This window comes from Primulina eburnea, chromosome 2 (genome assembly GCF_022965805.1).
Source record: "Primulina eburnea isolate SZY01 chromosome 2, ASM2296580v1, whole genome shotgun sequence".
Classification (NCBI taxonomy): Eukaryota; Viridiplantae; Streptophyta; class Magnoliopsida; order Lamiales; family Gesneriaceae; genus Primulina; species Primulina eburnea.
This window is the reverse complement of record NC_133102.1, coordinates 5,944,542-5,972,197: the sequence shown is the minus strand read 5'-3', so window position 1 is coordinate 5,972,197 and position 27,656 is coordinate 5,944,542. Positions and strand designations below refer to the sequence as shown.

At 35.4% G+C, this 27,656-nt stretch overlaps 3 protein-coding genes and 1 pseudogene across 6 annotated transcripts; 2 read left to right on the top strand and 2 right to left on the bottom strand.

Annotated features, from left to right (window-relative positions):
• The first annotated feature begins 874 nt into the window (after positions 1-874).
• On the top strand, positions 875-10,395 carry LOC140822768 (uncharacterized). Of its 4 annotated transcripts, XR_012116028.1 has the most exons (9): positions 876-1,255; positions 6,704-6,816; positions 7,616-7,665; positions 8,042-8,272; positions 8,449-8,601; positions 9,307-9,402; positions 9,521-9,541; positions 9,986-10,240; positions 10,314-10,395. XR_012116028.1 is itself a non-coding variant. In XM_073183638.1 (8 exons), exons 1-8 carry the CDS (start codon positions 966-968, stop codon positions 10,151-10,153), a joined length of 1,122 nt encoding a protein of 373 aa, XP_073039739.1. In that variant the 5' UTR covers positions 876-965; the 3' UTR covers positions 10,154-10,249. The 4 variants fall into 4 exon arrangements, 3 of the variants coding, with proteins under 3 accessions (XP_073039740.1, XP_073039739.1, XP_073039742.1); XM_073183638.1 differs by lacking the exon at positions 10,314-10,395 and having other exon boundaries at positions 9,986-10,249; XM_073183641.1 differs by lacking the exon at positions 10,314-10,395 and having other exon boundaries at positions 1,089-1,255; positions 6,709-6,816; positions 9,986-10,249.
• A 544-nt stretch (positions 10,396-10,939) lies between these two features.
• LOC140822767 (uncharacterized protein At1g03900) lies at positions 10,940-16,467 on the top strand. The gene is made up of 8 exons (XM_073183637.1): positions 10,940-11,241; positions 12,735-12,766; positions 13,439-13,539; positions 13,639-13,711; positions 13,898-13,929; positions 15,018-15,108; positions 15,832-15,943; positions 16,040-16,467. The coding sequence occupies exons 1-8, from the start codon at positions 11,137-11,139 to the stop codon at positions 16,352-16,354; spliced, it is 861 nt and encodes a 286-aa protein (XP_073039738.1). The 5' UTR covers positions 10,940-11,136; the 3' UTR covers positions 16,355-16,467.
• Positions 16,468-17,262: 795 nt separating this feature from the next.
• LOC140822766 (transcription factor GTE4-like) lies at positions 17,263-23,475 on the bottom strand. Its single transcript, XM_073183636.1, has 5 exons — positions 21,445-23,475; positions 21,318-21,363; positions 21,119-21,226; positions 20,926-20,987; positions 17,263-17,656 (listed from the first exon to the last, which is right to left on the bottom strand). Exons 1-5 carry the CDS (start codon positions 22,966-22,968, stop codon positions 17,648-17,650), a joined length of 1,749 nt encoding a protein of 582 aa, XP_073039737.1. The 5' UTR covers positions 22,969-23,475; the 3' UTR covers positions 17,263-17,647.
• A 1,465-nt stretch (positions 23,476-24,940) lies between these two features.
• On the bottom strand, positions 24,941-26,654 carry LOC140824027 (pentatricopeptide repeat-containing protein At3g58590-like; annotated as a pseudogene).
• Between the last annotated feature and the right edge of the window lie 1,002 nt (positions 26,655-27,656).

The window sequence follows — 27,656 nt, the reverse complement described above, 5'->3', positions numbered from 1 at the left end:
TAGTTTGATCAAAATCAAATAATAAATTTTAAAGACAAAAACTTGTGTGACACGGTCTCACATGTCGTATTTGTGAGACAGATCTCTTATCTGGGTCATCCATGAAAAGTATTACTTTTTATGCTAAGAGTATTTCTTTTTATTGTGAATATCGGTAGGGTCGACATGTCTCACAGATTAAAATTCGTAAGATGGTCTCACGTGAGACCCACTCAATTTTAAAATAAAATGACCAGTTGAGGATGAGTGTTCATACAAGGAAGAAAAGAAGAATGACCAATAGAGTGGTTATGTTGGTTGGATTGAATTGGATAATAATGTAAATAAAAATGATCAAAATTATTGGTTTGACTGGATAAATTATCAATATTGTGATATTTAATTCATTATTATTTTCATAACATTTAATTAATTGCTACATGCAATATAAAAATATAACATAATAATATTTAATCGATGACTTATAACTCATATATTATAAATCTTTTAAATTTGGATCGATGTTTTAATTTTAAAAATTAATTATAACAAATTTTTTTATTTAAAAAATAAAAATATACTAAATTATTTGACAGTTGGAAAATATATTAAATTATGATATATAAGTTAAGCAAAAACTTGTGTGAGACGGTCTCACGGATCGTATTTTATGACACAAATATCTTGTTTGGGTCATTCATTAAAAAATATTACTTTTTATACTAAAATTATTACTTTTTATCGTGAATATCGATAAGATTGATACATCTCATATACAAAAATTCGTGAGATCATCTCATAAAATACTTACACGTGAACCTGGTTTGAAACAGAAACATGGACCGAATATTATATTCCATGTTCAATTACTTGTCCACGCGTTCAAGAATCATAGGCCACTGGGATTCATACGGATGATGATATAAACACTCTTCGGCCGCGATTCACCTCAAGATCCTCCACTCCGAGCCCGGGAAGCCGAAACAATGTCGTTCGGAACGATCTCAAAGCTCCACAACGTGAATGCTTGGCTGACTAGCTCCCCAAAATTGGTCTACCAAGATTCTTGGGCCCAGAAAAGAATCACTTCTCCGAGGATACGGACGGCTGCGGCATCTTTGAGTGGCAGCGAAGTGGCCGAGGGATTTGAGGAGGGACAGCTGGAGAGACCCAAATGGACTGGTGAAACGCCGCTTTCCCGCCTAGTTGCAGCTCTCATTTCGTTCAAACCCTTGTATTCTGTCCTCAAGTATGGCGCGAGACAAGTGATCATCAGGTTGACGATAAGCATCCCATCCCACTCTTAATTTTTGTAGTTTTTAGCTTTTTTTTTTGTTCTTTTGCAGTTTATGCTTATTGATTGTGGTGGAATTTTTTAACACACGATATCACACACATGTATAAAATAATGAATATTATGAATATGAATTACGTCCATTTGATTCATAATTTTTTAATTATTATTTGAATAAAGATAACATTTTTATATTAAATAAGTGAATTATTGAAATATTATCTGGATTTAAATGAAATAGATATTAAAGTTATGACTAAATTATATTCTGAATGAAAATGGTATTTGTATAAAAATTCATTGACATCACAAAGTCGGACTAGCCTCAACCTTTACATATATAGTATAGATATTTTCATATTTGTATTAGAGGCACGTAAAGAGTAACCAATAATATGAAGCGATTATGGATATTGTGGAACATTATTAGTCTTAGTATTTGTTTTAGTAAAGCGCATTAACGCTTCTTACTTGTACGCCTATATATAGGCGTAATCACCTGTAACAAAACTTACTTGAGCATTACTTCAATAAATTGGTTTCTTCTGTTCGCTTCAAGATCAAATTCAACATGGTATCAGAGCAAGGTCGATAAGCTGAGGATCCAGCTGACCGTCACGTGACTGGTGAGTTGCCATAGATCGCGTTCTATTTCTGGACTGGAATTAAAGCTTCGATCCAATTTCTCTGCTCTATTTCTGCAAATATGGGGAGCGCCAACAATTTCAATGATCCGATGAACATTCATGCTTCGGATACTCCAGGTTTGAACTTAATTAATGAGCAGCTAACTGGAGTTGACAATTACGGAATTTGGAGTAGGGCTATGCTAATTGCATTGCGCGCAAAGAACAAAGTTGCGTTCATTGATGGTACATGTAAGCGACCAGTTGCAGGCAACCTCATGATGCAACAGTGGGAACGCTGCAATGCATTGGTATTATCCTGGATTATGAATTCGGTTTCGAAGGAGATTTTTGGAGGAGTTGTTTATTCCACCGAGGCTTCGATTGTTTGGAACGATCTTAAGGATCAATTTGATAAAGTGAATGGTTCCAGAATTTTTTTGCTTCATCGTGATATAGGTAGATTGGTGCAAGGTAATAACACTATCTCTACTTATTACTGCAAATTGAAACATCTATGGGATGAGTATGCTTCACTAGTTACTCTGCCTTCGTGTGAATGTGCTACGGCAAGGCAATATGTTGAGCATGATCAACAGCTACGACTGCTTCAGTTTTTGATAGGGTTGAATGAGAGTTATGTGCCTATTAAGAGTCAGATACTTATGATGCAACCTTTGCCAACTGTTGGTCAAGCATTTTCCATGCTATCACAGGAAGAGTCTCATAGATCACTTAATTCGAATGAAACTCAAACATCAGTGTTCTACTCTATGCAGAACAAGGATAAGAACAGAGAAAAATGCAGAATACAAAAGAGATATGAAATGTGATTATTGTCATTGGACAGGACACACTATAGACTACTGTTTTCGTCTCAATGGCTATCCACCTGGACACAAGTTGTATAAGCCACAACAAGGAAAGCCTTACAATAAGAAGTTTGGCAAAGATGTTCCGAAGAACAAAAAAGAGCAAAGAGAAGTAAACTTCGTGGAGGAAGGATCTGTTGAGACACAGCATACACAGCAATCTAATACACCAGTGGGTGCACAAATCTTTACAGCGGCACAATATGCAGAGATTATGAAGTTGCTTGGAAATACAAATCTTCAATCAACCACACAGCCAGTGGTAAATATGGCAGGTAACAACTTACATCATGCATCACATGCCTGGATAGTGGATACATGGGCAAATGAGCATATGGTTGGAGATGTTTCTTTGTTGCAAAATTCGAAGTCCATCGCAAATTCCTCTAAATCTGTGCGAATGCCGAATGGTAGTCAAACATACATAAGCAAGATAGGCACAGTGCCTGTAACTAATGTCCTTACCCTCCAAAACGTGCTATACATTCCCAATTTCAGATTCAATCTTTTGTCCATTTCCAAACTTACCAAGCAACATCATTGTTTTGTTACCTTTTATCCATGTTTTTGTTTGTTTCAGGACCTCAAGACTGGGAGGATAATGGGGATTGGTAGAGAAGAGGGTGGGCTCTATCACTTTGCTCCAAACAGTTTGTCAACACAAAATCTAGGTTCTTTCCCTTTCGAAACACGTAATACTTTGACAGTAGACAAGTCTTTTGTTTCTCATACTTCTGTGAGTTTTCATGATTGGCATAAACGTTTGGGTCATATGTCTTTTAGTAGAATGAAGCTACTACCTTTTATCCACTACACTGATGTGTTGCCACATTGTTCTATTTGTCCTATATCAAAGCAATCTAGACTAAGTTTGCCATCTGAAAGTTACAGTAAAACCTCTCGGGCATTTGAATTAGTGCACATGGATATTTGGGGCCCGTTTAACACTCCCACATACAATGGGGAGAAATATTTCTTAACCATTGTGGATGATTTTTCTAGAGGTACATGGGTGTTCCTTATGCACTCTAAACTAGATACACTTCAGATGATTCGTTCCTTTCTCGCCATGGTTGATACTCAATTTTCAACCAAGGTCAAAATTGTTAGGATTGACAATGCAAAAGATTTCTTCAACTCAGGTTGCAATACTCTTTTTCAATCACTTGGGATAGTGCATCAAAGCTCTTGTCCATACACTCCACAGCAAAACGGATTGGTCGAGAGAAAACATAGACACATACTTGATGTGGCAAGATCATTGAGTTTTCAGTCCTCCATTCCATTAAAATACTGGGGGGATTGTGTGTTAACAGCCGTTTATCTCATTAATCGAACTCCCACTCCTCTTTTGAACCATAAGACACCTTTTGAAATGCTTTTTCATAAGTCCCCTACATTTAATCATCTAAGGACATTTGGATGCTTGTGTTATGCTTCCATTCTGCCAGTGGGCCACAAGTTTTCACCTAGAGCTACTCGTTGTGTTTTCTTGGGCTATTCGACCGTTCAAAAGGGATATAGAGTCCTAGACTTGCATACCAAACGAGTACTTGTTTCCAAAGATGTGACATTCCATGAGAATATATTTCCCTTTGTCACTGAACATTCTCAAGTTTCAATTTTTCCTTGTGCCACTCCTTCTATTGAAGATGAATCTGCACCAGTTCATACTGAAGCTGCTGCTTCAGCCCCTGTTACTCATCCTGAGATTCCTGCTGATCCACCATTGCGAAGATCAGCAAGAGCCATTGTTCCCCCCATTTGGTTGAAGGATTTTTCTTGTTCTCAATTAACCAAATCCAATTCAGCCATATGTCATTATCCCATATCAAAGTACCTGACATATTCCAACTTTTCTTCCTCATACCAAGATTATCTTGCTGCTATGTCTTCAATTACAGAGCCAAATTCTTATCATACGGCTATCACAGATCCTAGATGGCGAGATGCGATGAACTTAGAATTGGCAGCATTGGAGAATAATTATACTTGGGAAGTGGTTGATTTACCAGTGACTGTCAAACCCATTGGTTGTAGATGGGTTTACAAGATTAAATTCAAGCATGATGGAACAGTGTATCGTTTCAAGGCGAGACTTGTAGCTAGGGGTTATACACAGCAACCGGGGATTGATTTTCATGACACATTCTCACCAACGGCAAAGATTGTGACTATTAGATGATTTTTGAAAGTGGCGGCTGTCAATCACTGGCCATTATTACAGATGGATGTCACTAATGCATTTCTACAAGGGGACCTAGATGAAGTGATATATATGACTCTCCCCGAAGGATATAACGTGCAAGGAGAGAACAAGGTATGCAAGTTAAGAAAGTCCTTGTATGGATTACGACAAGCTTCTCGCCAATGGAATGCTAAGTTTGGGGATGTTATGCTTGAAGCAGGCTTCAAGCAATCTCAGCATGATTATTCGTTGTTCGTCAAACATGAACCAAGCTGTGTCACTCTCCTACTCGTCTATGTAGATGATATTGTCATCACTGGCAGTACTTCGAAGGCTATCCAGCAACTGCAGGCTTTTTTGCATTCTAAACTACAAATCAGGGATCTTGGCAACTTAAGGTATTTTTTGGGCATTGAAGTTGCCAGATCCAAAGAAGGAATCTACTTAAATCAACGAAAATATGCGCTGGAACTGATTGCGGAAACGGGTGTAGCAGGTGCTCGACCGTATGATACACCGATGGAGCAAAATAAGAAACTCACAAGTCATGAGTTGGATGTTATCATGCGTGATTCTGGTGATAACAATTCGAAGGATGTCCTGTTGGAAGATCCAAGTCTGTATAAACGCCTAGTGGGTCGGTTGTTGTATCTCACAATTACAAGACCAGATATTTGCTACGCGGTGCAACATTTAACTCAATTCATGCACGCACCGAAGCAATCACACATCGATGCAGCTGTTCGTGTGGTTAAATATATCAAGAAATCACCTGGTTTAGGTGTCATGTTATCTGTGAATACATCTTCTTCTCTCAATGCTTATTGTGATTCCGATTGGGCTTCATTCCCAATGACTCGTCGTTCTCTCACAGGGTATTGTGTCAAATTAGGAGACTCTTTGTTGTCTTGGAAGACCAAGAAGCAGCACACCATATCCAGGTCTTCGGCAGAAGCTGAGTATCGGGCAATGGCCTCCACTACCTGTGAGGTTGTGTGGATGTCCGGATTATTAGCAGATATGAGTCTTAAGTTGTCAGCACCAACTACCCTCTATTGTGACAACACAGCTGCCATACACATTGCAGCGAACCCGATGTATCATGAACATACGAAGCACATTGAAATTGATTGTCATTTGGTGCGTGAGCGAGTTAAAGATGGGACAATTGTTACTGCCCATATTCCTACTGCCGAGCAACTAGCTGACATTTTTACTAAGGCTCTTGGAAGCTCACAACATTCCTATTTGTTGTCCAAAGTTGGCATTCGAGATCTTCATCAACCTCAGAGTGGTGGTTGATGTGTTGTTTGTGACGTGTTAATTGTAATCATTCAAGGTTGCTTTGTTCATTCCGCTGCAACCTTGAGGGGAGGATGTTGAACATTATTAGTCTTAGTATTTGTTTTAGTAAAGCGCATTAGTAAAGCGCATTAACGCTTCTTACTTGTACGCCTATATATAGGCGTAATCACCTGTAACAAAACTTACTTGAGCATTACTTCAATAAATTGGTTTCTTCTGTTCGCTTCAAGATCAAATTCAACAGATATGGTTTTTCAAATTTCATTTGTAATTTTTTGGAAAATATGTTATTCTTAGTTCCTGTCATAAATCTTGGGTTCGTTAGTTAGCTCGAGAAATAGTTTCTTATGATTCTTTATTATGTCGAGCATGAGATTTGTCTTTCTGACGAACGAGATCATATAATAAAACTATTTTTTTGGCATTGGGATTTGGACAGTACAGCTGAAAAATCCAACATCCCATGGAGAGATATGACAAAAGAAATTTTGGAGTCAGACGTGTACAAGGAGAAGGATGTCATCGAGGATCCCTCTGTTGCTTATCCTGATTGTAATTTCCTCAACCTCTACTTTACCCTTTCGTTATCTTTTGTGCTTGTATTTATGTTTTATTTTTATCAACTTATCTGGATTCCTACATTGGAGTGTGAGTCGAGGGACGAAAGTTTGGGTTAAATTTAAAACCTTGGATTCCCCTTTCGGTTATACTATTTGAATTCATGTAATGTGTGATGCCGTGATGCATATTTTGAGACTTTTAATTAGTGATGGATTCTAAAAGATCATGCACACAGTAGAAATTGTAGCTCTTAGAGCTGAATGATCATAATGTGTCGTGTGAGTGAACATGTTATATAAACCTTTGAAAGGCCAACATTGCTGCCAAAACCAGCAAGATTTGAGATAAAATAAATACCAAAGAAAAGAACATCGCATATCATGAGGATTGGCAATACAGCTACTCGTCATGGTTGATTAAGATTTCACAATAATTTCCGTCCTGCTGAAATATGTAGCTAATTTAGTATTGTTGGCTCATTAGTTTTAGAGATAAGTTAAATGTTACTCATATTGAAGTGATGATGGAAATGATTTTTCAAATTTCGTTGAGTAATTTTTCAAAAAGGTGATTTTTAATTTCTTCATAAATCTTGTGTCTGAAAACAATCTCATGCTTAGCTAGTTTCTTATTATTAGAGGTAAGTTAAATGCTTTAGAGGTGCCACTGCCAGGTAGATTCCCGGGAAGTTGTTAATTTCTACATGTTATTGCTGTTCTATTCAGTATCTCGTGTCTTACTTGGACCAAGAATGGTTGAATAACGGAAGGCCGTTCATTATTTAACGCAGACTACCTCAATCCTTTCCATGCATATGACGAGGGAAATCTTTCTTGGCTGGTTAGTGATTTAATGGGTTTTCTCTTGTATTGTTGGTCTTTTACCTCCATTTGGTCTAGCAGAAGGAAAGGTGTTTCTCAGTCCTGTATTTGTGGCTCTATGCTTTGCTATTTTGTAAACAGATTTTTAAAATCCACGGTCTCAATTATGATCGATAAGTATTTGTATAATCCTTGTATGACCGGATCCTCTTCTGCGTTGGAGTGAAATGCTGTTTTTGAATGTTTAATCCCGTCTTCGTTGGACTCACATGTGTTTGGCTTATACCTATTCAAATACAAAATTTTAATAATTGTGAAAGCCATAAAAATCTCGTGTTTATTCAGAATCAAATAAAAAGAAGCAATGATCTTCTAAAGCCGTTTGTCCATTACAGGCTGCAGCGGAAGCGGAGGCCGCAACTATGTCAGTTGCAAAACGAGCTATTCCTTATGCATCCTCTATCGAAGAGGCAAATCAAATAGTTCGTGGAAATTGGCTTCAAGAAATTGAGAACCATCATAAGAAATATTCAAATTCCACAATTAGTGATATTCTAGACATTGGATGTTCGGTTGGAGTGAGCACGAGATTTCTTTCTGACAAATTCACCTCTGCCCAAGCCACCGTGAGTATGAATTATATTTCCATTCTCTAGGAAAAATAAATACCATGATTCTTGTAAATTCTGTGCTGCAGGTAAGAAAAATACCAAGTCAGATGGAAATTGGGAGCTGAACTTCTCCAATTTTATTGTAAATGGATCGATTCTGATTAGTTTTTACTCGGTGTACAATGTTTCAGGGACTTGATTTATCGCCTTACTTTGTTGCTGTCGCACAATATAAAGATAAACTTAGGAATCAGGGGAAAAATTCAACAAGGTGGATCCATGGAAATGGTGAAAGCTCAGGCTTGCCTTCACAATCTTTTGACCTTGTTTCGATTTCTTATGTGGTAAGTCCCATTTTCTGTTTAATCCTTTTTCATTGTTTTCTTCACCATAATAGGCCACTCATGACGGTTTTTTTTCTAGGCATTTTATACTTGTTCTTGTCTTAAAATTTTAATATAGTTGTTTGAATGGGCCAGAAATGGCTGGTATAGGTGAATATTATATGACTTTAAGACCAATGGCATATGTTCTTGGATCCATATATGAAGCCTTGGACGTCTTAGTTTACATGTTCGAATTGTTTTCAATTTTTTCGAATCGAAGCCCATAGCCAACCCTTTAAGGTCATTTCTTGATGGTGTAGATATTTCATGCTGATATTTTCTTTAATTATTTAGCATTATAATATCCAGTGTTCAGGCCCGACCCCCACCCCCTCTCTTCATACGATGTTTCAGTCTCTGAGATACGGATTGGAGTCTGCCTAACCTCTGTTGCTTGTTGTTTTTTTCTCGATGAAAAAACAAATTATTAACTCCACTGCAGAAAACCAGATCAAAAACAGAGAAGGGAGACAAGTGTAGCAACCATTCAAAAGTAAACGAAAAAGGACCTTTAAAGGATTAAACTTCAGTTTTCACTAGTAACCAAAAGCCTCAAACAACCTATGGACCTTTTAAAACATTGAGGCATAGGTTTGGATTTTTGCTTCACCGTGGGAACTTGTAATTAATGATTTTTCATGTTTTTCCTTTGCATGAATGCAGTTTCATGAGTGCCCAGAAAGAGCAATTAGGAACATGATCAAAGAAGCCTTCCGGCTCCTTCGACCTGGTGGCACGTTTGCTCTCACTGATAATTCGGTAATTATTTTATCATGGAACCTCAAATTTTTGTTGCTCCTTTCTTTTTTTACCCTTTGTTCTAGGACAACATTGCTTACAATGTACTTAACCTTTTTCCTTTTTCTCGCTTTTGCAGCCTAAATCAAAGATTCTTCAGGTAACTCTGGTGTTAATTTCATGGTATACCTTGATACAAGTTTAGTTTTGGTGATAAGTTTCTGAAACAAGGTGGTGTTAATTTTCATGGTATACCTTGATATAAGTTTAGTTTTGGTGATAAGTTTCTGAAACAAGGTGTTTATAAGATCATGGACTTGAGACTAACTTCATCCCTAAGTTAGTTCAAGAGGAATGATTTCTTAAGTCTATACATACAACTCCAAAAGTCTTAATCTAGTCGACGTGGACCATCTATAACACAAGAGAACTCATATTTATGGAGAACGAGCGCTTGCATACTTTGCATGACCATTACATTTTCCAAAACAATTCAAAATCATCAGAAAAGTTAAAACGCAATTATGCAAACATCCACAATATCTCCTCAAGTTTTCCATAGTTTAATGTAAAACTTGTTTCTTTATTTTTGCATGAAATGTAGGAGCTACCACCTGTTCTGTTCACATTGATGAAGAGCACGGAGCCTTTTCTCGACGAATACTATCTTACCGATATCGATGCAGCACTGAAACAAGTTGGTTTTGTGAACACGCACTCGGTTTTGACAGATCCTCGACATGTTACCGTGACTGCTACTGTACCATATTGAATATCATGATGGTTTTTAGTATTCAAATTGTCTAGATAATTTTGTTGAAAAATGTTATGATTGTAATAAACCAGGCTAATTCATTCAGTTCCATTCTATTTGTGCCTGTGACTTTTCTCGGTTTGCATCATTGTGATGTTTCATTCTCTTTAGAAGCGAGAAAAATTGTTTAAGCGATAAATTGGATTACTTGTAGCTATGAACAAATTTAGTCCACTCGAATATACATTCAAATTTTAATACACGAGTGTCAAAACAAATTTCTGTTTTAGTTTTAAGTTCCAACTTACCATCTCGAGCCTTAACGAATAGACTATAGCGCTTGCCACCAGTTCTGTACCTCTTTCCTTTGAAGGTTAGCTTAGCTCATGACCCCACTACTTGTCGTATTCGATTCATTATCTTATTATTTCTGTCGACCTTTTTAAGTTCGAGTACAGCTCGAATTCGGCTCTTTTAAACATAATGCAACATCGTCATCATATTTAAAAGACAAATGGACTATATAAAATCTACTAAGTTTTTAAGCAATATATAAAGTATTTTTTGTAATAATTATATTTGGCAGTTCAAGTATTTTATTTTGATTCATAAATGAAATTATCGTGATTTATACAATAACTTCTACAACATATATTTATATATATATATATATATATATATATATATATATTTATATATATATATATATATACACAAATCGAATTAATTTAAAAGGAAATGGTAGTTACCTACTTACCTCGCACGGCTCACATCTTGGTAATGTATTTTACAAAATGACGTCGTTTTGCTCATTCTGAGAAGAAGAATAAGAATATACCATTTTCTCCCCAATTGCCTTCTCCATTTGTAGATCAAAGAAGACTGATCAAGAGAGTCCAGTGTTCTTCAGCAAAATTCGCTTCAATTAGGTTATTTTTATTGACTTGTTTGTATTGATTTGGTTCCGATTTCTGATATTGTCAATCGATTGAATATATCACATGGAGAAAGAAAAGAAAACAGAAGAAACGGTTGTGGCGGCGTCAGCTGCAGAAGAAGTTATCGAGCTGGTTCTGTTTCAAGTTTCGGAATGCTATGTTTACTTGGTGAATCGCTTTTTCATATCCATTTCACTCCTTTGATGCTTAATTGTGAACACTGATATCAATACGTAGGCTAAAGTTTTATTTCTTTTTGAGTGATTTTGTGAAATGGTTTTTGATATTTTTTAGATTATAGCTCTTTTGGAGTTTTGGGTAACGCATATGGATTGGTTTTGTTTTTTTTTTAGTTTTCTGGTTATCAGACCGACGACCTGACCTAAAATATTTGCCTATCACGGCTGTTATTTTATTTACATATTTATCGCGCAATTAAGCTACTGGAAAATGAGTAGAACTTATCATTTTTGGCCTGTGATGTTGATGATCTTGGCATATTGTATACCTGGTTTATTTTTGTATGATGAACCATGTGTGAAATGCTGAGTTGACTAGGAGAAGGAATTAAAAAAACTTTTTTGGAGGCCACGAGGAACCTAGGAAATGATGAAATGGATCTTGGATCGTGATGTTATCATCTCACTTTGAGTATCCACTCTGAATTTATCTTCTTGAAGTCGAATCACCAGCAAGTTTAATTCACTGGCTTTGCATTGATTACTGATTTGATCGATTTTGCAACACTGTGGTTCAGTTTAAGACCTGTATTTTACTTGATGCCCTTTCTCCTTCAAATTTTTCTTCTTTCTTTTTTTCTTTTGTGGGAACCATTGCTACATTCTCCTTAAAATATCCTTTGTTTTTTTCATGTAGTCAACTTAATAAATTATAGCTAATATAATTCAGTGAACCTATGCTTGTTTAGTTTTATCGAAGAAAAACAATTAATGGAGAAGAAGGCAGATGTTTTAGTACTTATTTTTTATTGTGTGAAAAATCTTACCACTTCACATCATGTTTGATTGTTCTCATTCACTTAAATTCTTATATAGCACGTGTTTTGTAACTAGACAGAATTTATGTTTTAAAACTTGCGCATGCTTTCCCTTGAAGTGTGATATATTTTATTTTAAGACACAATCTAGTTGTCAGTGGTATGTGCTGGTCGACAGGCGGTGAGGTTAACGGTTCTTATTATGCAACAAAGGTTAAAGGATTTGTCTGGAAAGTGGAATCCATACAATCAGTGGAGATTCGTTCTCTAAACATAATTTGTCTTGAGATTGGAACATTTTTTGATGTCAGTTTGGCATTTTTGCTTCTTGAAGTATACTTCATTATATATGTCACCCTTAAGCTAGTTTCGTAGCAGTGGGGACACAATAATGCACACTGGATCAAATGATAAATCTATTTTGTTAATTCCTCCTTTGAGACTTTTATTGGGATCACAGTTCATCCACTTGTAGGTCCTCTCTCTTTTTATGACCTTTTGCATGTTAAATCTGGTAGTTAGAAGTTCATGTGCTACAGATATATGACCTTAATCACAATTTTTTCCTTATTCGACATTTGAGGTTCACCTTTTGCATTCATTTGTTGCTTTGGAAGTTACTTTGGCATCAAACTTAACATTTTCCTTTTTGATAAAATTTCAGATACCTCCACGTAAAAGTGCTGCTTCTTACAGGTTCTCTCCTACATTCACATTTTTTGGTTAGATTTGCATCTTGACGTAGCTGTATGATTATATTTCCTGATCATTGGTTCTTGATGCAGTTAAAAAAACCAGAACCCTACAAGGCTATTTTTTCTTGTGCTTAGCCAATTCTATCATAATTTACAGAACTCCACGACTGCAGTATTTTAGTAAATGAACACTTAAGAACGAGGAGATTGCTTACTTATATCCGATTGAATCTGATATTACTTTTGAAAGTTTTGGACCTTGGTCATTAAAACTTTTGGATGACTAAAATTTTAATGTTTCTTCATAGTTGCTATTTTCCTTTCCAATTTTCATTTGATGTATTTTTTGAAATCTTATGTGTGTTTGTTTAGTCATTAGTGTATGGAAAACTTTAAATTGCTTGTATGCAAGAGATATTGGCCTATTCTACCTCCAGCATATTACATTTTATTCCCGAGCTGATGCAACAGGCCCACCCTACTTTATGGGCCCTAGTTCAATAATAAAATAATTTTGCGCTATCTCTAATAAAAAATGATATTTTTGTGCTACTAGCGAAATTTTCCTATCGACGAGATTCATACATTACATTGTAGACACAGCAATATTTAATTTCTTTGGAGTCATTTGATGAGGTCAAGAATTTATAAAATAAAATCTTCTTTCACTTAGGGCGGATGAATGGAATGTCAATAAATGGGCATGGGAAGGCACTTTGAAAGTTATAAGTAAAGGAGAAGAATGCATTATTCGTCTAGCAGATAAAACAACAGGTGAATTTTCTTGAAGTCTGAAAATGTTTACCAAAATTTAAAAATTTTCATGTCTTGTCTAGATCTTGTATCTTTTAATGACTATTATTTGCATGGTAGGGGACTTGTATGCTCGGGCCTTTTTGAGAGATGGGGAACCACATCCAGTGGAGCCTGTTATTGATAGCAGCAGGTGGGATACATACCATGCATTCAGATCACCTGTTTGAGAAAGCAGTTGTTGTATACTTATATATATTTTGGAGTTTCGTCTTTTGGATTTCAATGGTATTGATGTAGTCATTCAATTTTAACTTATTTGCTTGTTTCTTCCGCTATCACTGCTCTTAACTCTTTCTTTGAATTTGGTTTTTTGCAGATATTTCGTTCTTCGGGTAGAAGAGAATCTTGGTAATCTTGGATTTTTCTTTCTCCTTCTTAAGCATATTTACTATCTTAGATATTGGATCACATTTCAAGAAACTGTTCAAGAAGTTATCAGGATTCTTATTGGATTGACAAATGAACTAAAATAATCTTAATCAATACAATTTATTCCAAATTTTCTAAGTTGCTAGATTCTCAATGTCGAATGTTGTCTTGGGACTGTAGAATATTTGCTTGCAAATATTGCAAGGGGCAACCACTTTTCAGGTTGTCCTGTGCAAGATATTTACTTTATCATGGTTTTCCTGAATGTGATTCCATCCTTCTGCTATGCTTTATGGGTTTCCTTTTCTTCTCCTAACTTAATATTAAGCATACTTTCATATGTATCTCCAACTTTTAAGAATTATTATATTTATGCTAATAAAATGTTTAAGTATTACTTTTAAATACAATTCTTTTTTGTTAATAAATTATCCCAGTTCGTGTTCCTATAATTTTGAAATTGATGTCCAAGAGTAGGCGGTGTATCAGAGACATGTAAGAACAGATATCGCTGCAACCTCAACATTTTCTCCCACATCCATTTTGTTTTCATGTAATGTTCTTGACATATACAGAGTGCCTTCACGATTATGCACCACGATAGACCCAAGTGTTTAGTCCGTGATTTTTAAGGTGTCGATGTTTCTCTCTTTTGAAAAAAGGGTACATGAAATTTGGTGTTCTGTTTTTTTCATTTTGGAGTTGGGAGGGAACTGCCTATTAACAACTCAGTTGTGCAGACTTAACTATTAATTCTAGAACAAATTTTCGGGTTTGTCAACTTCTTTGGACGAAAAACTTAATTTGTTATGAGGATTCAGGTGACCCTCAAAGTACTGTAATCATTGTTTAATTTATGTTACCTTGCATATCAAAAGAATGTACCCCCAAAAATGTGAATATGCAACAATTTGTTTTTCTTTTGGGCTGCCATTATTAGTGCAGAATAGGGTATTACTTTACCTCTTGAATTCACATATGTTGGATTTTGGCATGGTTTTGTATCTACTGTGTGCATGTTGTGTGTAAACGGCAATGACGCTGACTCCGAATTTGGGTTTTCGCAGGTGGACGACTTCGCCATGCTTTCATTGGTATCGGATTTAGAGAAAGAACTGAAGCTTATGACTTCCAAGCTGCCCTTCATGACCATATGAAGTACCTCCTTGTTACTCCTGTCCCCTGTTTGTATTATGTGTTTTGTTTTCATATAGCAATAGAAGAAATTTGAATACAAAGGATATCTCATGAATTCTATTTAGGGTAACTTTATCAACATCCCATGAGGTTTTGCCAAATTACCGAAAACACATTTGCTTTTTACATTTATGAAAAATGTCATATCAGATCTCATGGCATGTCGTCGAAAATGTTCAAAGATCAGAGTTTTGATGTTAGCAATGCAAAATTTGCATAATTCAAAAATTATGTGGACGATTCATGAGATATTGAGTAATTACTCCTTTGTGTTACCTGACACTCAGCTGAGTACATATGAAATATTGGAAAATATTATGCTAGATCGCTACTATAGGTTTATTTGATAACCCGAAAAGTATGGGTGTAAGATCAAATCAGACTTTGGGGTGTTGTAACTTGTAACCATTCAAACCATTGGGACAATTCATACCAAAGCTGAGGCTTTAATGTATTTATATGTCTTTTCTTGGGTGGATATTGCTTTCCAGGCATTTTTAGGCTTTCTAGTGAAATGGGCTTGTGTGTGTGTGTTTTTTATCCCCCCTGATTTATTCACTAGAGAAAGGGGTACCGTTGTTTTAGAAAGCTGTGTTTAAATTTTCCTTCTTCAATTAGCTCTGTATTTGGTCCTGCCTGACCTGATGAAACTGTGGCATAACTATTCAACTTCAACTTTTGAAGTTATCTCAATAAGAAGAAAACCGCGGAAGAGATGGAGCAGCAATACCAGAATACTTCCTCAGTTGACTACAGTTTAAAAGAGGGGGAGACTTTGGTGCTTCAATTAAAGAATGTACGAATATCCTATAATTTCAAACTTTCTGAAATTATCTATAGTTTCATTTACACCCCCGTAATATGTTTATATATTTTTCTCACGAAACGACAGAAAGGTAGTTGCAGCATAAAATCCAAGTTTTTCGAGCAAGGCTTGAATAATCTCTCTGTGGAGGATAAGAATAACAACAAAGAAACATCGACGAGTCTCAAACTGCCTCCACCTCCACCTTCTCCACTCTCACCTGTTCGTGCTGCAGAAACAGCTCCCTTGCGATTGCCTTCAAAACTTAGCCTAGAGGAATCCCCTGAAGTGAAAGAATCTGAGTCGGAGAAGAATTCATCGAAAGAATCAGAATCGATTGAAAAACGAAGTCCAGAAGATACACCAGATGATGATTTTGGAGATTTTCAAGCTGCTGGATAATGCAATGTTATTGTTTGTATGTGTTTAATTGGTGTGATGTGTAATCGTTCAACGTGCTTGGAGAAATCATTTTCGGTATATTATAAATATATCTGAGCTGATATTTGGAAAAACCCATTGTGTTTCGAATTCCATTACATTCCTTGGTTTCGTTTGTGCAAGAATTCTGAATACCAGTACCTTGGAAGATGTTGCATGCAAATCTTGTGAGGATTAGCAGGTTTGTCACCCGATAAATATGATCACGATTATGCATAGGATTGTTGGCTTGCTCAAATTCGACTCGATGTAGCGATTCAAGTGCATGTGAAATTTCATGTATCGAAAAGTCTATATGAATCTTTTTGTGATTTTGTAGATCGGTTGTTTGTTTGTTCGTTCTAGACTAAACCGAACTTACATTGGGTTCAAACTATTTTGATCGGCTCATAACATATATAGTACTAAGGTATATTTTCCCATCACATGTCTTCTTTGTTCATACCCTATATCTTGGTCAAAAGCAGTATATGTAATCCCTTGTCCTTGAATAAAGAGATTATATACTCAGCGTCTTATTTGTTAAAAATATATTAATTTTATGTGACAAATATTCTATCTGAGTCACTCATAAGAAAATATTATTTTTTATATAAAAAATATTACTTACTACAAACCTCAAGATCTATTAATCACAAATACTTAAAATTTCTCAGGTTATTAATGCTAAAAATCTATCTGATTTTTAATTTTCAAATGAAAACATTCATGATCATTAAAAAAAAATCCTTCCGACGATCTCCGACATTCTTTACTCAAATCAAATTTATCTCTACGTAAAATACTAAGTTTAGAGCTACCTCTTCAGGATCCTAATGTCGGGGGATTTTTTTTAAGAACATTAAACAATTTTTAATGAGAACGACTAAAACTAATTGTTTGTCGATAGGATGAAATAAGATATAGCCACATTCAGAAAGCTTAAAGAATGACACCATCCTGGACACATTTTATACAGATGATGCCATTACTAATTTGTTACATCGACTGACATTTAGGGACCAGGGAAAACTATCCAAACTGACTAGTTTTTTTGTCAGCAATGTACAAAACTACTCGACGAGCACATCTTACAACTAAGGTTAATATACAGATCTAACCTCGACGTCTATGACAGTCATCTAACCATGCATTGCACTAATTCGGTAAATCAAAATGAAGCATGAATACTCCAAGTGGAGGACTGCAAATTTTGAATCAATCATACACTTACTGTTGCTAGAAGTTGAAGCTTCCCATTGTCATTGTGGAGATTCATGAGATCTGCAAGTTGACATGAAACAAGATTAATCATTAAACAAGGAAAGTATGTAAGAATCTCAAGCCTGAGAAATATACAATTATAATGGGGTAGAGTTCATAATTTATGCTACAGACTGCTATTTACACACCACGCATTCGTGTAAGGATAGAACATATTATAGACGGTAGCAATGACCCAACTCAAATAAAACACGCGATCGTTGTGCATCACAAAGTGTAGCCCACAGCAAACAAACGGGCTAACTATTTTGTCGCCTTTTTCTCTCCTTTTTCCCTTTCCTCCTTTCTTCATCTCCACAAAATACCATCACAGTTACTCACACACAGACAGAAACAGAGAGAGAGAGAGGGAGGGAGAACATGAAATACAGTTCATTCCATGATTTGTGCAAATTGTTCGGCAGAGATGTTAAACTCGAATGCATTGCATTAAATTAGGGACCTTTTAAAACATATAGACCCATTAGATCACCAGACAAGTTACCATTGGACATGATAGAGTAATTATATAAGACCGGGAAATGAGATCATTGGATTTTAATTTTATTATTTTTCAAAGTACTAGCATGAAACAAGTACGACCCAACCAAATACCAATTATATAATAAAAATTAAAAAAAAAATAATTTTCTAAAAAAACAATTTGAATCATTTTGTTATTTATCATTGTTTAATCTCTTGTCATATTAGATGAATAAATTAATTAAGAACTTATAAACTTACTTCCAAAATTGTTTCCCAAATTAAAATTCAAAATGATTTTATGTTATATAATAAATGATAATGAACATAATATATAGAACGAAATAAAATAAAACAAATTATATATATATATATATATATATATATATATATATCCAGACACCATGTATAAGACAAATAACTTAAAAGTCAACTAAATTATGGATTTTATCAATACATAAGTCATAATTTAAATAAGTGAAATACTCTAAAAACAAATAATTATTACATTTGTATACTAACATTGATTACTATTAATTTCTTTTTAAAATAATAAATCAACATATGTAATGAAAGACACATTCAAATAAGATTTTTTTGGTAAATATCAAACAAAATCAAATAAACTCACAATAATTATTGAATACAAATTTTAAACTATCGGTATGATTTTTATCGTTAAAATTTGAAATATAACCAAAGAGCTACATATAAAGGTAGTATAAAGATGAATTCTTTCATAAATTATTAACACAAGAGCTACATTTTATTCTTGAATTGATATAAATTACTGCAATCAATGTATATTGTAGTGATAATTCATTATCTATTAATTATATATTAAGTGGAATAGATATAAAATTTTAATATTTCATTTTTGTTTTTGCAACAATTAGAATTTTACATATATGTCCTTATTGAGTTTTTAGATTTAGATTTGTATTGATAAAGAGGTCATTTTTATCTTTTCATGATTGAAAAACAAAGCTCATGATCCACACTTTTATAGGTATATAGATAGTACATTTACCACAACAGTGGATCAGTGACGACCATTAGATCAAATATCAATACCATATATTATTTATTCGAAGTATCGATAATTTAAAGGATTTCATAAAATATTTATGCCCGATCAATTTTTGTGGTAAACCAAGATTCTAACCTCCTTTTGGGGTAAATGGTTCCCCTTGAGGTTTCATATGTGGGTATCGTAATGACTAAAGGGTACGAAAATGTCTTTCACAACAAATAAAATGGAGTAACCTCAAAATCAGAAAGCTACGATATTTTTCTTCCATTGGTTCGGAAGTAACTTGAACTCAGAAAAGTGAGCTTGTCTGTGCCAACTTGGGAGATTTCAATGTAGATTTAATAAAAGGATAACATAATCTCCGGTAAATAAATTTCATCCAAGTTTTTCTAATGCTCCTTATAATGATGGCATCAAAGAAAGCCTCTTTTTATCTACAATTCAGTCGGCTACGAATTGAAATATAAAAGTAGTGCCTTAAGCTCTCAGGGAACCTCTTACATGAGAACCAAATAATCTTCGTTCATCGACTCAAACTCAAAGTCGAACTAAAAAAATGAACTACAGGACCCAGCACCAGACATATTTGACAACTGAAACTCCATTTCAAGAAAATATCACAAGTATCTGACTGAGTAAAAGTAACATAAAAATAAGAAGACGGAAACCACAAATACTGCAAGTAAATAAAATTCAACAGTAAACAGAATAACCTATACTTTGTAATTGGGTATACTTTGAGTTCAAAGTAACATTCACTGGAATTGTGTGATATGTTGCGTCTCTTGCATGCCTGAAAAACACGTCTGATTTTCCACTCTTCACAATTCTATCATGGTGTTTTTGTCCTAAAACCATCATTTACCCATACCAAAACCATTTTAGCCTTATCAAGAGGATACATTCCAGAAAGAAACAGATAAAACTTGCCAAATAGCTTCCCGGTTTCTTTTGAAAAAGATAATATGATTGATTGATCAACAATGCATCCTTTTAACCAATCTAATAGAAAAATGGCAACGCAATTTGGATTTGTGATCTAGAATTGACTAGTTAGGATCCAAAGGCATAAGTTCTGTCTGGTGAAATCTGAAAGTGAAGGCATGGTGCCGATATTGAATGGTCAATTACTGCTAAATATATTTTGCATGGAATAAAAGATTTTGTTAGTTTGGCCCACATGGACGATGTACCATAATGAAAACAAGATGACATTTATGGTATTTCCTGCTGCAGCCCATAACTTGCTAAGTATGAAAATGGTGGGACAACTCCACTTGTTCACTGTTACGGACCTAAAGGTATTGGGCCAAAATCAGCGGCTAGTAATGAAGAGAATTTTAGAAGTCGTAGCTTGGGAAACGGGAAAAAAGAATTATAAAAAGAAAGGAGTTGGTTAGAGTTGGGGTTGTCGATTATTCTGTTTTCTCTTGTTAAACTAACTTTTACTAGGGAATTGAAGGAAGTAAAATTCCTTGAACAGAGCCAACTCTGGGAAAATATAGCATATCATATATATTAAACTCTATCACGTTGATTTCCTTCTTATTTACTTGTCTCCTTATTTATTTCTTTGCTAAATCATTTTGGGGTCGTAACATTCACATAGGCACGTGGATGCTAATTAATAAATATTCTGACATGCTAAGGCACAACATAGACCACCCTTTGAGTTCTCAAAATCAAGAAACTAATGGAAACAATTGTCTTCTAGCAGAAGATAAGCACCAAGTCAAAGAGAGTGACCTCTCACAGGAATAAGAAACTATTCTACCTCGGCGCACTCCATTGGTGACCGACCACTATCAGATCCAGAAGAACTTTCGCCATCAGAGTCTGTAAAGCATAATATTCATAAGCAAGGTGCACTAGGCTTCAATAAAAATTGTGAAAAAACTATTCTAAATTAACCATAACTGGTCGACAAATTTATTTAAGAAAGAAAAAAGGTAAATGTCAAAGAATACCACTGGATGAAGATCCTGAACTGGCACTACAGCTACTTGCTCCTTGATTTTTATTATTTCCTCCAAGCTCTTCTAGTTGAGCTGGAGGTGTGGCAACTTTCTTTTCATCTACTTGTCAAAAAGATAAGAAATAAAATAATAATCACACAATAATCAACTATATGTATATGAAATAATGTTTACACGCTAAATTTTTTACCTTTTCTACTTTCTTTTAGTGTTTCTGTAACAACGGAAGCAGGGATCTAGGAAAAAGAGAAAAATAAATATTCATTAATAACATCCAAAATAAGATACGCAACACTTGCAAGATACGAGTAAGTTACCTTTTCTTGGGTGTTTCGCTCTGGATCAGCGATCGATTGATTTAAAGATTCAGCATGTCTCTTGTTTTTGCTCAAACTCTTCTTGTAATTGGTAATAAACCTATCAAGCTCCCAAAGTGTTTCAGTATCAACACAGTCTATGTCAACCTCGATCTCGTCGTCTTGCTGTGAAACCGAGGGATTCCTCTTCCTTATAATGTGAACAACATTCTCAAGCTTCTCAGAAGGTAGACTCTGCAAATTTACGCTAAGTTTTTGCTTTTCATCATATGTCATCTCCCTTTTATTCGGATCTTTTGCCTTAGGTTTCTTTGGAGTAGTAACCTTACCAGATTGAGCAGCGTTCACACGTTTTCGTTTAGGCTCAGCAGAATAGGTAATTGATTCTGATCTATCTAGAGTTCTTTTCTTATCGGGTGCTAGTTTTGACTGTTGAGAAGCCTTCCGCGGGATAGGTGCAGGAGACCCCACATCAAAATCCACAGCAAGCTTCAACTCACGCATGTAATCAGCCTCTACGAGAACCCATCTGTCCTCAAACAGCTGGGCCAACTGTTCAGCCATCACATAAACATCTTGTCCCTTTGGGTTATATGTCATCGCATTTTGAAATGTAAGTCTCACATCCTCGGCAAATTCTACAGGAGACTTGTACCAACTCTGAGTTAGCCTGGTTTTCACGGTACCAAGGTCCATGGGTTTTTTTATAATTTCAAAATAGTCGTGCAAACCAAGGCCAGCTGCGTCAACCGGGGTATTAAACACCCAACCATGCTTGTGCTTCATCAATCTTTCTAACAGCACATTACAACTTTTAAGTATTTGCTTCGGAAACTTCGCGGACACAGATTTGTGCCCCGTATCGCTAGTTCCTCCTTTCTTCCGACTAGACATCAATTTCTTGTTATTTTCTGGTGGAGGAAACTTATCCTTTGAGAGCAAGAACTCTGAATTTCTATACATTTGATTTGCCTTGGGCGTCCTCTTCTCTTTCTCTACACTCTCGCTTCCCCCTTTGCTATTCTCAATTACCGACACACTCAACTGTTTCAACGGCTTGGACGTGCGAGTTGGTCCCACACCCTCCGTTGCTTTATTTCCACCACTAATACCATAGACGCGTGTATCCTTTTCTGCCTCATTCGCCTCGATCTTCCTCATTAAACTTCGTATCATATCCCTTTCACCCTCCAGTTTTCTCCTCAGCTCAAGTGCCTCAGATTTCGACTTGATAGACAAACTTATCCAAACCCTATCTTCCTGCCTCAAAACCCCACCCTTCCCAGGCAACCCATCCCTATTCAGCCCTGAAAAATTGTCTGATCCCGCATCAAAACTAGAGTTGCCTAATCTTTTCAGTGAATTCAACCCTTCAGGAACCACAGCTAGAGCTTTTGGCGGTTCTCTAGTTGAATTACTACTGGTTTTATTATTTTTCAACCCTTTAAACGACTTTCTCGAGTAAACCTTGCGCTCACCCAACTTTTCCTCCTCTTTAGACCCTTCATCTCCCCCACTCAACATTTTGTCAAAATCCGCTTTCCCCAGAACACTATCAAATTCTTCAACTCAGCACGTATATCTCATACAGGCACACTTCATCTCTCTCCCAACTAAGTCGCTACGTACTAAATACACACGCAAGAAACAAGTAAGAACAATACAGAGAAACTAGGTCTGGAAATCATACCTTGCAAAGAAGTACAATCCTTGTCTGAAATCTCGGTTTCCACTGTCTTATCTTTGGAGAGAGAAGTGAGGTGGTGGTGGGATAGGAGGAGTTGAAAAGAAGTTCACGCGACAGGCTTTTTTTTAAGGGCTAGGATTGCGTCATTTTAGTTGTGAAGATGATTTTGACGATCGAGATTGATGTGCTGTTGGAGCTGTCATGGTTCTTACACTGAATAGTGATTTTTTCATCAGTTGCGCAGGGTGGCGCGTGTAAACAAATTGCCACTTTCCAGCCGTGGTTTCCGGTTTTACTAAACTTATCCTTCCACTGGACCGGGTTCATCTGTAAAAGGTTTTACTGGATTTTTCTTCACTTACCCCAAGATATGGGGGATCGGATTATTCGAATTTTTATATGATCCGATCTAGTGCATAGTTCGGTCCCGACCGGATTACTATGGTCATCTCGAGCTTGGAGTTTATCCAATTTTACTCGGATTTTGATTGTCAGGATCCTCCAACTAAAAAATTACTTACAAGAGAATTCTCGATCTCTCACAATTAAAAAAAATAAACATAAATTTTCTTGTGAGACAAATATTTTATTTGAATAATTCATTATAAAAATCATCGATATAAATATGTTTGACTCGTCTCACCAATAAATATCTATGAATTTCTCTCGCAAAAAACATACTAAAAAAATAAATAAAACCGTGCATACATGTGATTAAAACCATAAAAGATTGTAAAGTGTGGATTACTTCAGATCCTTCACGTGCTACCAATTAAGTCCTACCCCCAACACTCTTGAGGGAAGAATGTCTAACGGGTTTTTAGGGTTGAAATAATATATATTTTTTGTTAATAAGATGGAATTTTGTTTATAGAATTACAATCTCGACCAAGAATAGTGGGATTTTGTTTTAACCATTACGTTGATACATAAGGACAACAAACCAATTGAATTAAGTCAAATATTCGTCATGGGTCGTATTTTGTGAGACGTATCTCTTATTTAGGTAATCAATGAAAAAATTATTATTTTTTATGCTAAGACATAGTTTGGTACATGAGATAAGGGAGGGATTGATAAATAATCCTCTTTATCTCATGTTTGATACATTTTTAAAAAAGCTCATGATAATATCATGGGCTCTTGATAAATAATTTTTTAGGAGGATAAAATATCTCTTCTATTAGGTGTGATAATTTTAATTTGAGGATAAAATACACTACAAATGACTTAATTACCCTCAATTTATAAATGATTTTTATAAATCTATGCTAGTAGGTAGAAATTAAAATCAAATAAATATATTTATTTATATAATATGATAATTATATAAATAATTTTTATAAATCTCAACAAATTATTAGTATCACCCGATTAACATTAAAAATTGATATTTGACTTGACTCACAAAATCAAGGGCTCAATTATTATATTATATAATATATAAAATCTGGTAAAAATAAATAAATCATGCAAGCACTATTGATGCATAAACAGATAAAAAATATGAATTCAAGCAACAACTTTAAAATTATAAAATTTATTATGATAATGTTAATTTTATCATTATAATCTAATATATAAATTTAATCACTCTAATTATAAAAATAATACCAAACATTAAATATAATAATATCCTACATCTTATTTATCCTTAACATATCCTTATATTATATATCACATGTTTATCCTATCATATGTACCAAACTATGCCTAAGAGTATTACTTTTTATTGTGAATATCGGTAAGATTGACTCATCTCACATATAAAGATTCGTGAGACCATCTCACAAGAGACCTACTCTTAAGTCATACAACACCAACAAGACCTCCCATGTGGGTTTGTTTCTTGCATGCTTCATTTGTGTGACCATGCTGTGCAAGGGTGGATATAAGAGCTGTCCAAGAAATGATGTTCCTCTCCACCATAAGCTCTCGGGGCTCCCACATTTCCCATACATATTGACCATGACGTTGCAGAGAAAAGTGTCACATATTGTAAAATCAGTCTTCATGATAAGGCCATGCAGAGAACTGCCAAGAGCAATGTTGCACAATTTGGTGCAAACATTGAAGAGGCTAACGTAAGTGTAGTTGTTAGGAAAGACTTGGGAATTACGCATGTGGTGAAAAAGTTCAAAAGCCTCTTTATAATCTCCATTTCTGGAACAAGAAGCGATCAAAGTGTTCCAAGAAATGGTGTCAGGATCCTGCATCATAGCATATAAAACTCTTGAGTTTTATCATACCATGGCCGGTTGGGTTGTAATTTGTAAATCCATGCAACTGCATTTGATGAAGCAACAGGAAGTGTAGTGTTGTCGTGCTCAAAAAAAGTTAAGGCATCAGATACCAGACCATTCTTGGCATATGAGCTGATTATAGAGCTTAAGGCATGATCATCACCGAGTGAAGTTAAAGCAGCTCTAACGGCGATGATGATTTAACAATGATAGAAAACGACGACTCATTAGGGCGACGGCCAGTATGAATAATTTCTCGAAGCAGCCTAAACGCGACAAAAGAACCTCTACTTGAATATATCCCAGGATAAGTGAGTTCCACGAAACCAAATTCTTCTCCTTTATTCCATCAAAACAAATGTATGCCTCTTCCAATTTATCACATTTGGCGTAAAAATCAACCAAAGAAGTACCAGCATACACGCTAGATACAAATCTTCTCTTTATCATCTTGGCATGGATGAATTCCCCGAATGAAGTAGCCTGCAGTCTTAAACATGGCCTAACAACATTCACAAAAGTCGTCTCATTCGGCAATAATCCAGTAGTGCACTGTGCACATGATTTCAATGAGTATATCCAGTGCTTTGCTCGGTCCACCACAACTTTCCATTGCCCCAATTAAAGTGTTCGAGGAAACAATATCCCTAACAGAAGCCTCCTCAAACATTTTCTCTGCCAAGCACGTCTTGTCGGCACACTTTGCATACATACTAATCAGACAACTAGAAACAGAAACAACAGTATTGAATCCATGCTTCATCACGATCCCATGTATTAGCCGTCCCATGTCCATGTCACCATCTTGAAAACAAGATAAAACATTGACGAAAGTGTACGGAGATAATTTCATCTGACTCCTCATCATCTCAGTCTCAGATAACATAAACATGCAATATTCAAAGAAACCCATCTGTCCAAATACAGATATCATATTATTCCAGGTCACTAAGTTCTTTTGAGGCATGAATTCAAATATAGCAATAGCTTCATGTAGAGGTTCATTCCATTCCTCCCATACATTCCCAGCAACGCTGTTCCAGAAAAAGGTTCAGCATAAAGTAACCCAGTCTTCTCCTTCAAATCATGCAACTGCATCCCTTCCAAGACATCCAAGGAAATGACACGATAATAAACCGCCAAACGTGAATTGTGTAGACTTCAGATCACATTTTCTCATTTCAGAAAGCAGTTCCCACTTCCCAGGCTTCCAGCAAAAACCCATCTGGACTGTACGAGCCTATCAAAGTATTATACGATACAACATTTGGATTATTCATAAAAAATTATTATTTTTTATATCAAAAGTATGGATTATTATTGTAAATATTAGCAGAGTTGATTCGTTTCAAGGATAAAGATGTATAAGACATTGACATTATTTTAAAGTTATCGGGCGTTGGAGCTTCTATTCACCAATGCATATCGGGGGAGCCTGTCGGGATGAGGTCGAAGCCAGTTACAAACTGGTTGTCTTTCCGAATTCATAAGTTTGAACCAATCCTCAAATAAAAAGACTGTTCAGAGCCGCTTTCACCCGTTTGTTTACGTCTTCATTCTCACTCCTCATCATCAGATGTTGAAGCCCTACTCATAGTAGGGTCGGCCGGAAATACATCAAGAGTGATCTAATAAGAAACTTAGTTTAGAATCAAAGTTTGATGCGACCGATGTCAACGGTCTTTCTTGAAATAGTCGATTTTTATTGCTCAGTCGCCGCGAAAGTTCGATACCATTTCATAATTCCTTATGTGATGTTGAGGGACTACTCTTATTTGAAATGTTGAAATATAAAATAAAAAAATAAAAGTAACAAATTTCGGATTTAAAAAAATTAGTGAACCCACCATGTATGTGTGGCCTATATTTGAGCCCTTGATTTTATCATGGGGCACTACCCCTATATGTAGGATGAAATCAACCCCTAACAAGTAGCAGCTTTTCATAAAATAAGATATCGGGTTCAAGACTTGATTATAAGAAACTTAGAACTCAACCATAACAAAAAAATGTGGCTTGGATTAATTAATTTACGCTGCCCAAGTCATCTTCCAACTAGGAACTCATGCGTAAGAGAATCATTCTTTAATTATGATACATAAAGTCAAAGATTATGTGATTATTAGATAATTAAGAAGTGGAATACTTAGTCATAATATGATCTTAAGTAGTAAACCATCATTAAAAGTGCTAATCCTTTTGTAGCAAATGAGTCACTATGAAGTTTAAAGAGATTTTAGGATAATGTTGTGTAATATCAAATGCTTCTAGCTTTGTATGGT

What these genes read in the sequence shown, in the direction of transcription:
- LOC140822766 (XM_073183636.1), bottom strand. Translation starts at nt 22,968, where the DNA reads ATGTTGAGTGGGGGAGATGAAGGGTCTAAAGAGGAGGAAAAGTTGGGT. An exon ending in AGCGAAACACCCAAGAAAAG is followed by an intron (nt 21,364 to 21,444) that starts GTAACTTACTCG and finishes TCTTTTTCCTAG; the next exon opens with ATCCCTGCTTCCGTTGTTAC. An exon ending in TTCAGGATCTTCATCCAGTG is followed by an intron (nt 20,988 to 21,118) that starts GTATTCTTTGAC and finishes TATGCTTTACAG; the next exon opens with ACTCTGATGGCGAAAGTTCT.
- LOC140822768 (XM_073183638.1), top strand. Translation starts at nt 966, where the DNA reads ATGTCGTTCGGAACGATCTCAAAGCTCCACAACGTGAATGCTTGGCTG. An exon ending in AGGGAAATCTTTCTTGGCTG is followed by an intron (nt 7,666 to 8,041) that starts GTTAGTGATTTA and finishes TGTCCATTACAG; the next exon opens with GCTGCAGCGGAAGCGGAGGC. An exon ending in TCACCTCTGCCCAAGCCACC is followed by an intron (nt 8,273 to 8,448) that starts GTGAGTATGAAT and finishes ACAATGTTTCAG; the next exon opens with GGACTTGATTTATCGCCTTA.
- LOC140822767 (XM_073183637.1), top strand. Translation starts at nt 11,137, where the DNA reads ATGGAGAAAGAAAAGAAAACAGAAGAAACGGTTGTGGCGGCGTCAGCT. An exon ending in TCTAGCAGATAAAACAACAG is followed by an intron (nt 13,540 to 13,638) that starts GTGAATTTTCTT and finishes TTTGCATGGTAG; the next exon opens with GGGACTTGTATGCTCGGGCC. An exon ending in GCCCTTCATGACCATATGAA is followed by an intron (nt 15,109 to 15,831) that starts GTACCTCCTTGT and finishes CAACTTTTGAAG; the next exon opens with TTATCTCAATAAGAAGAAAA.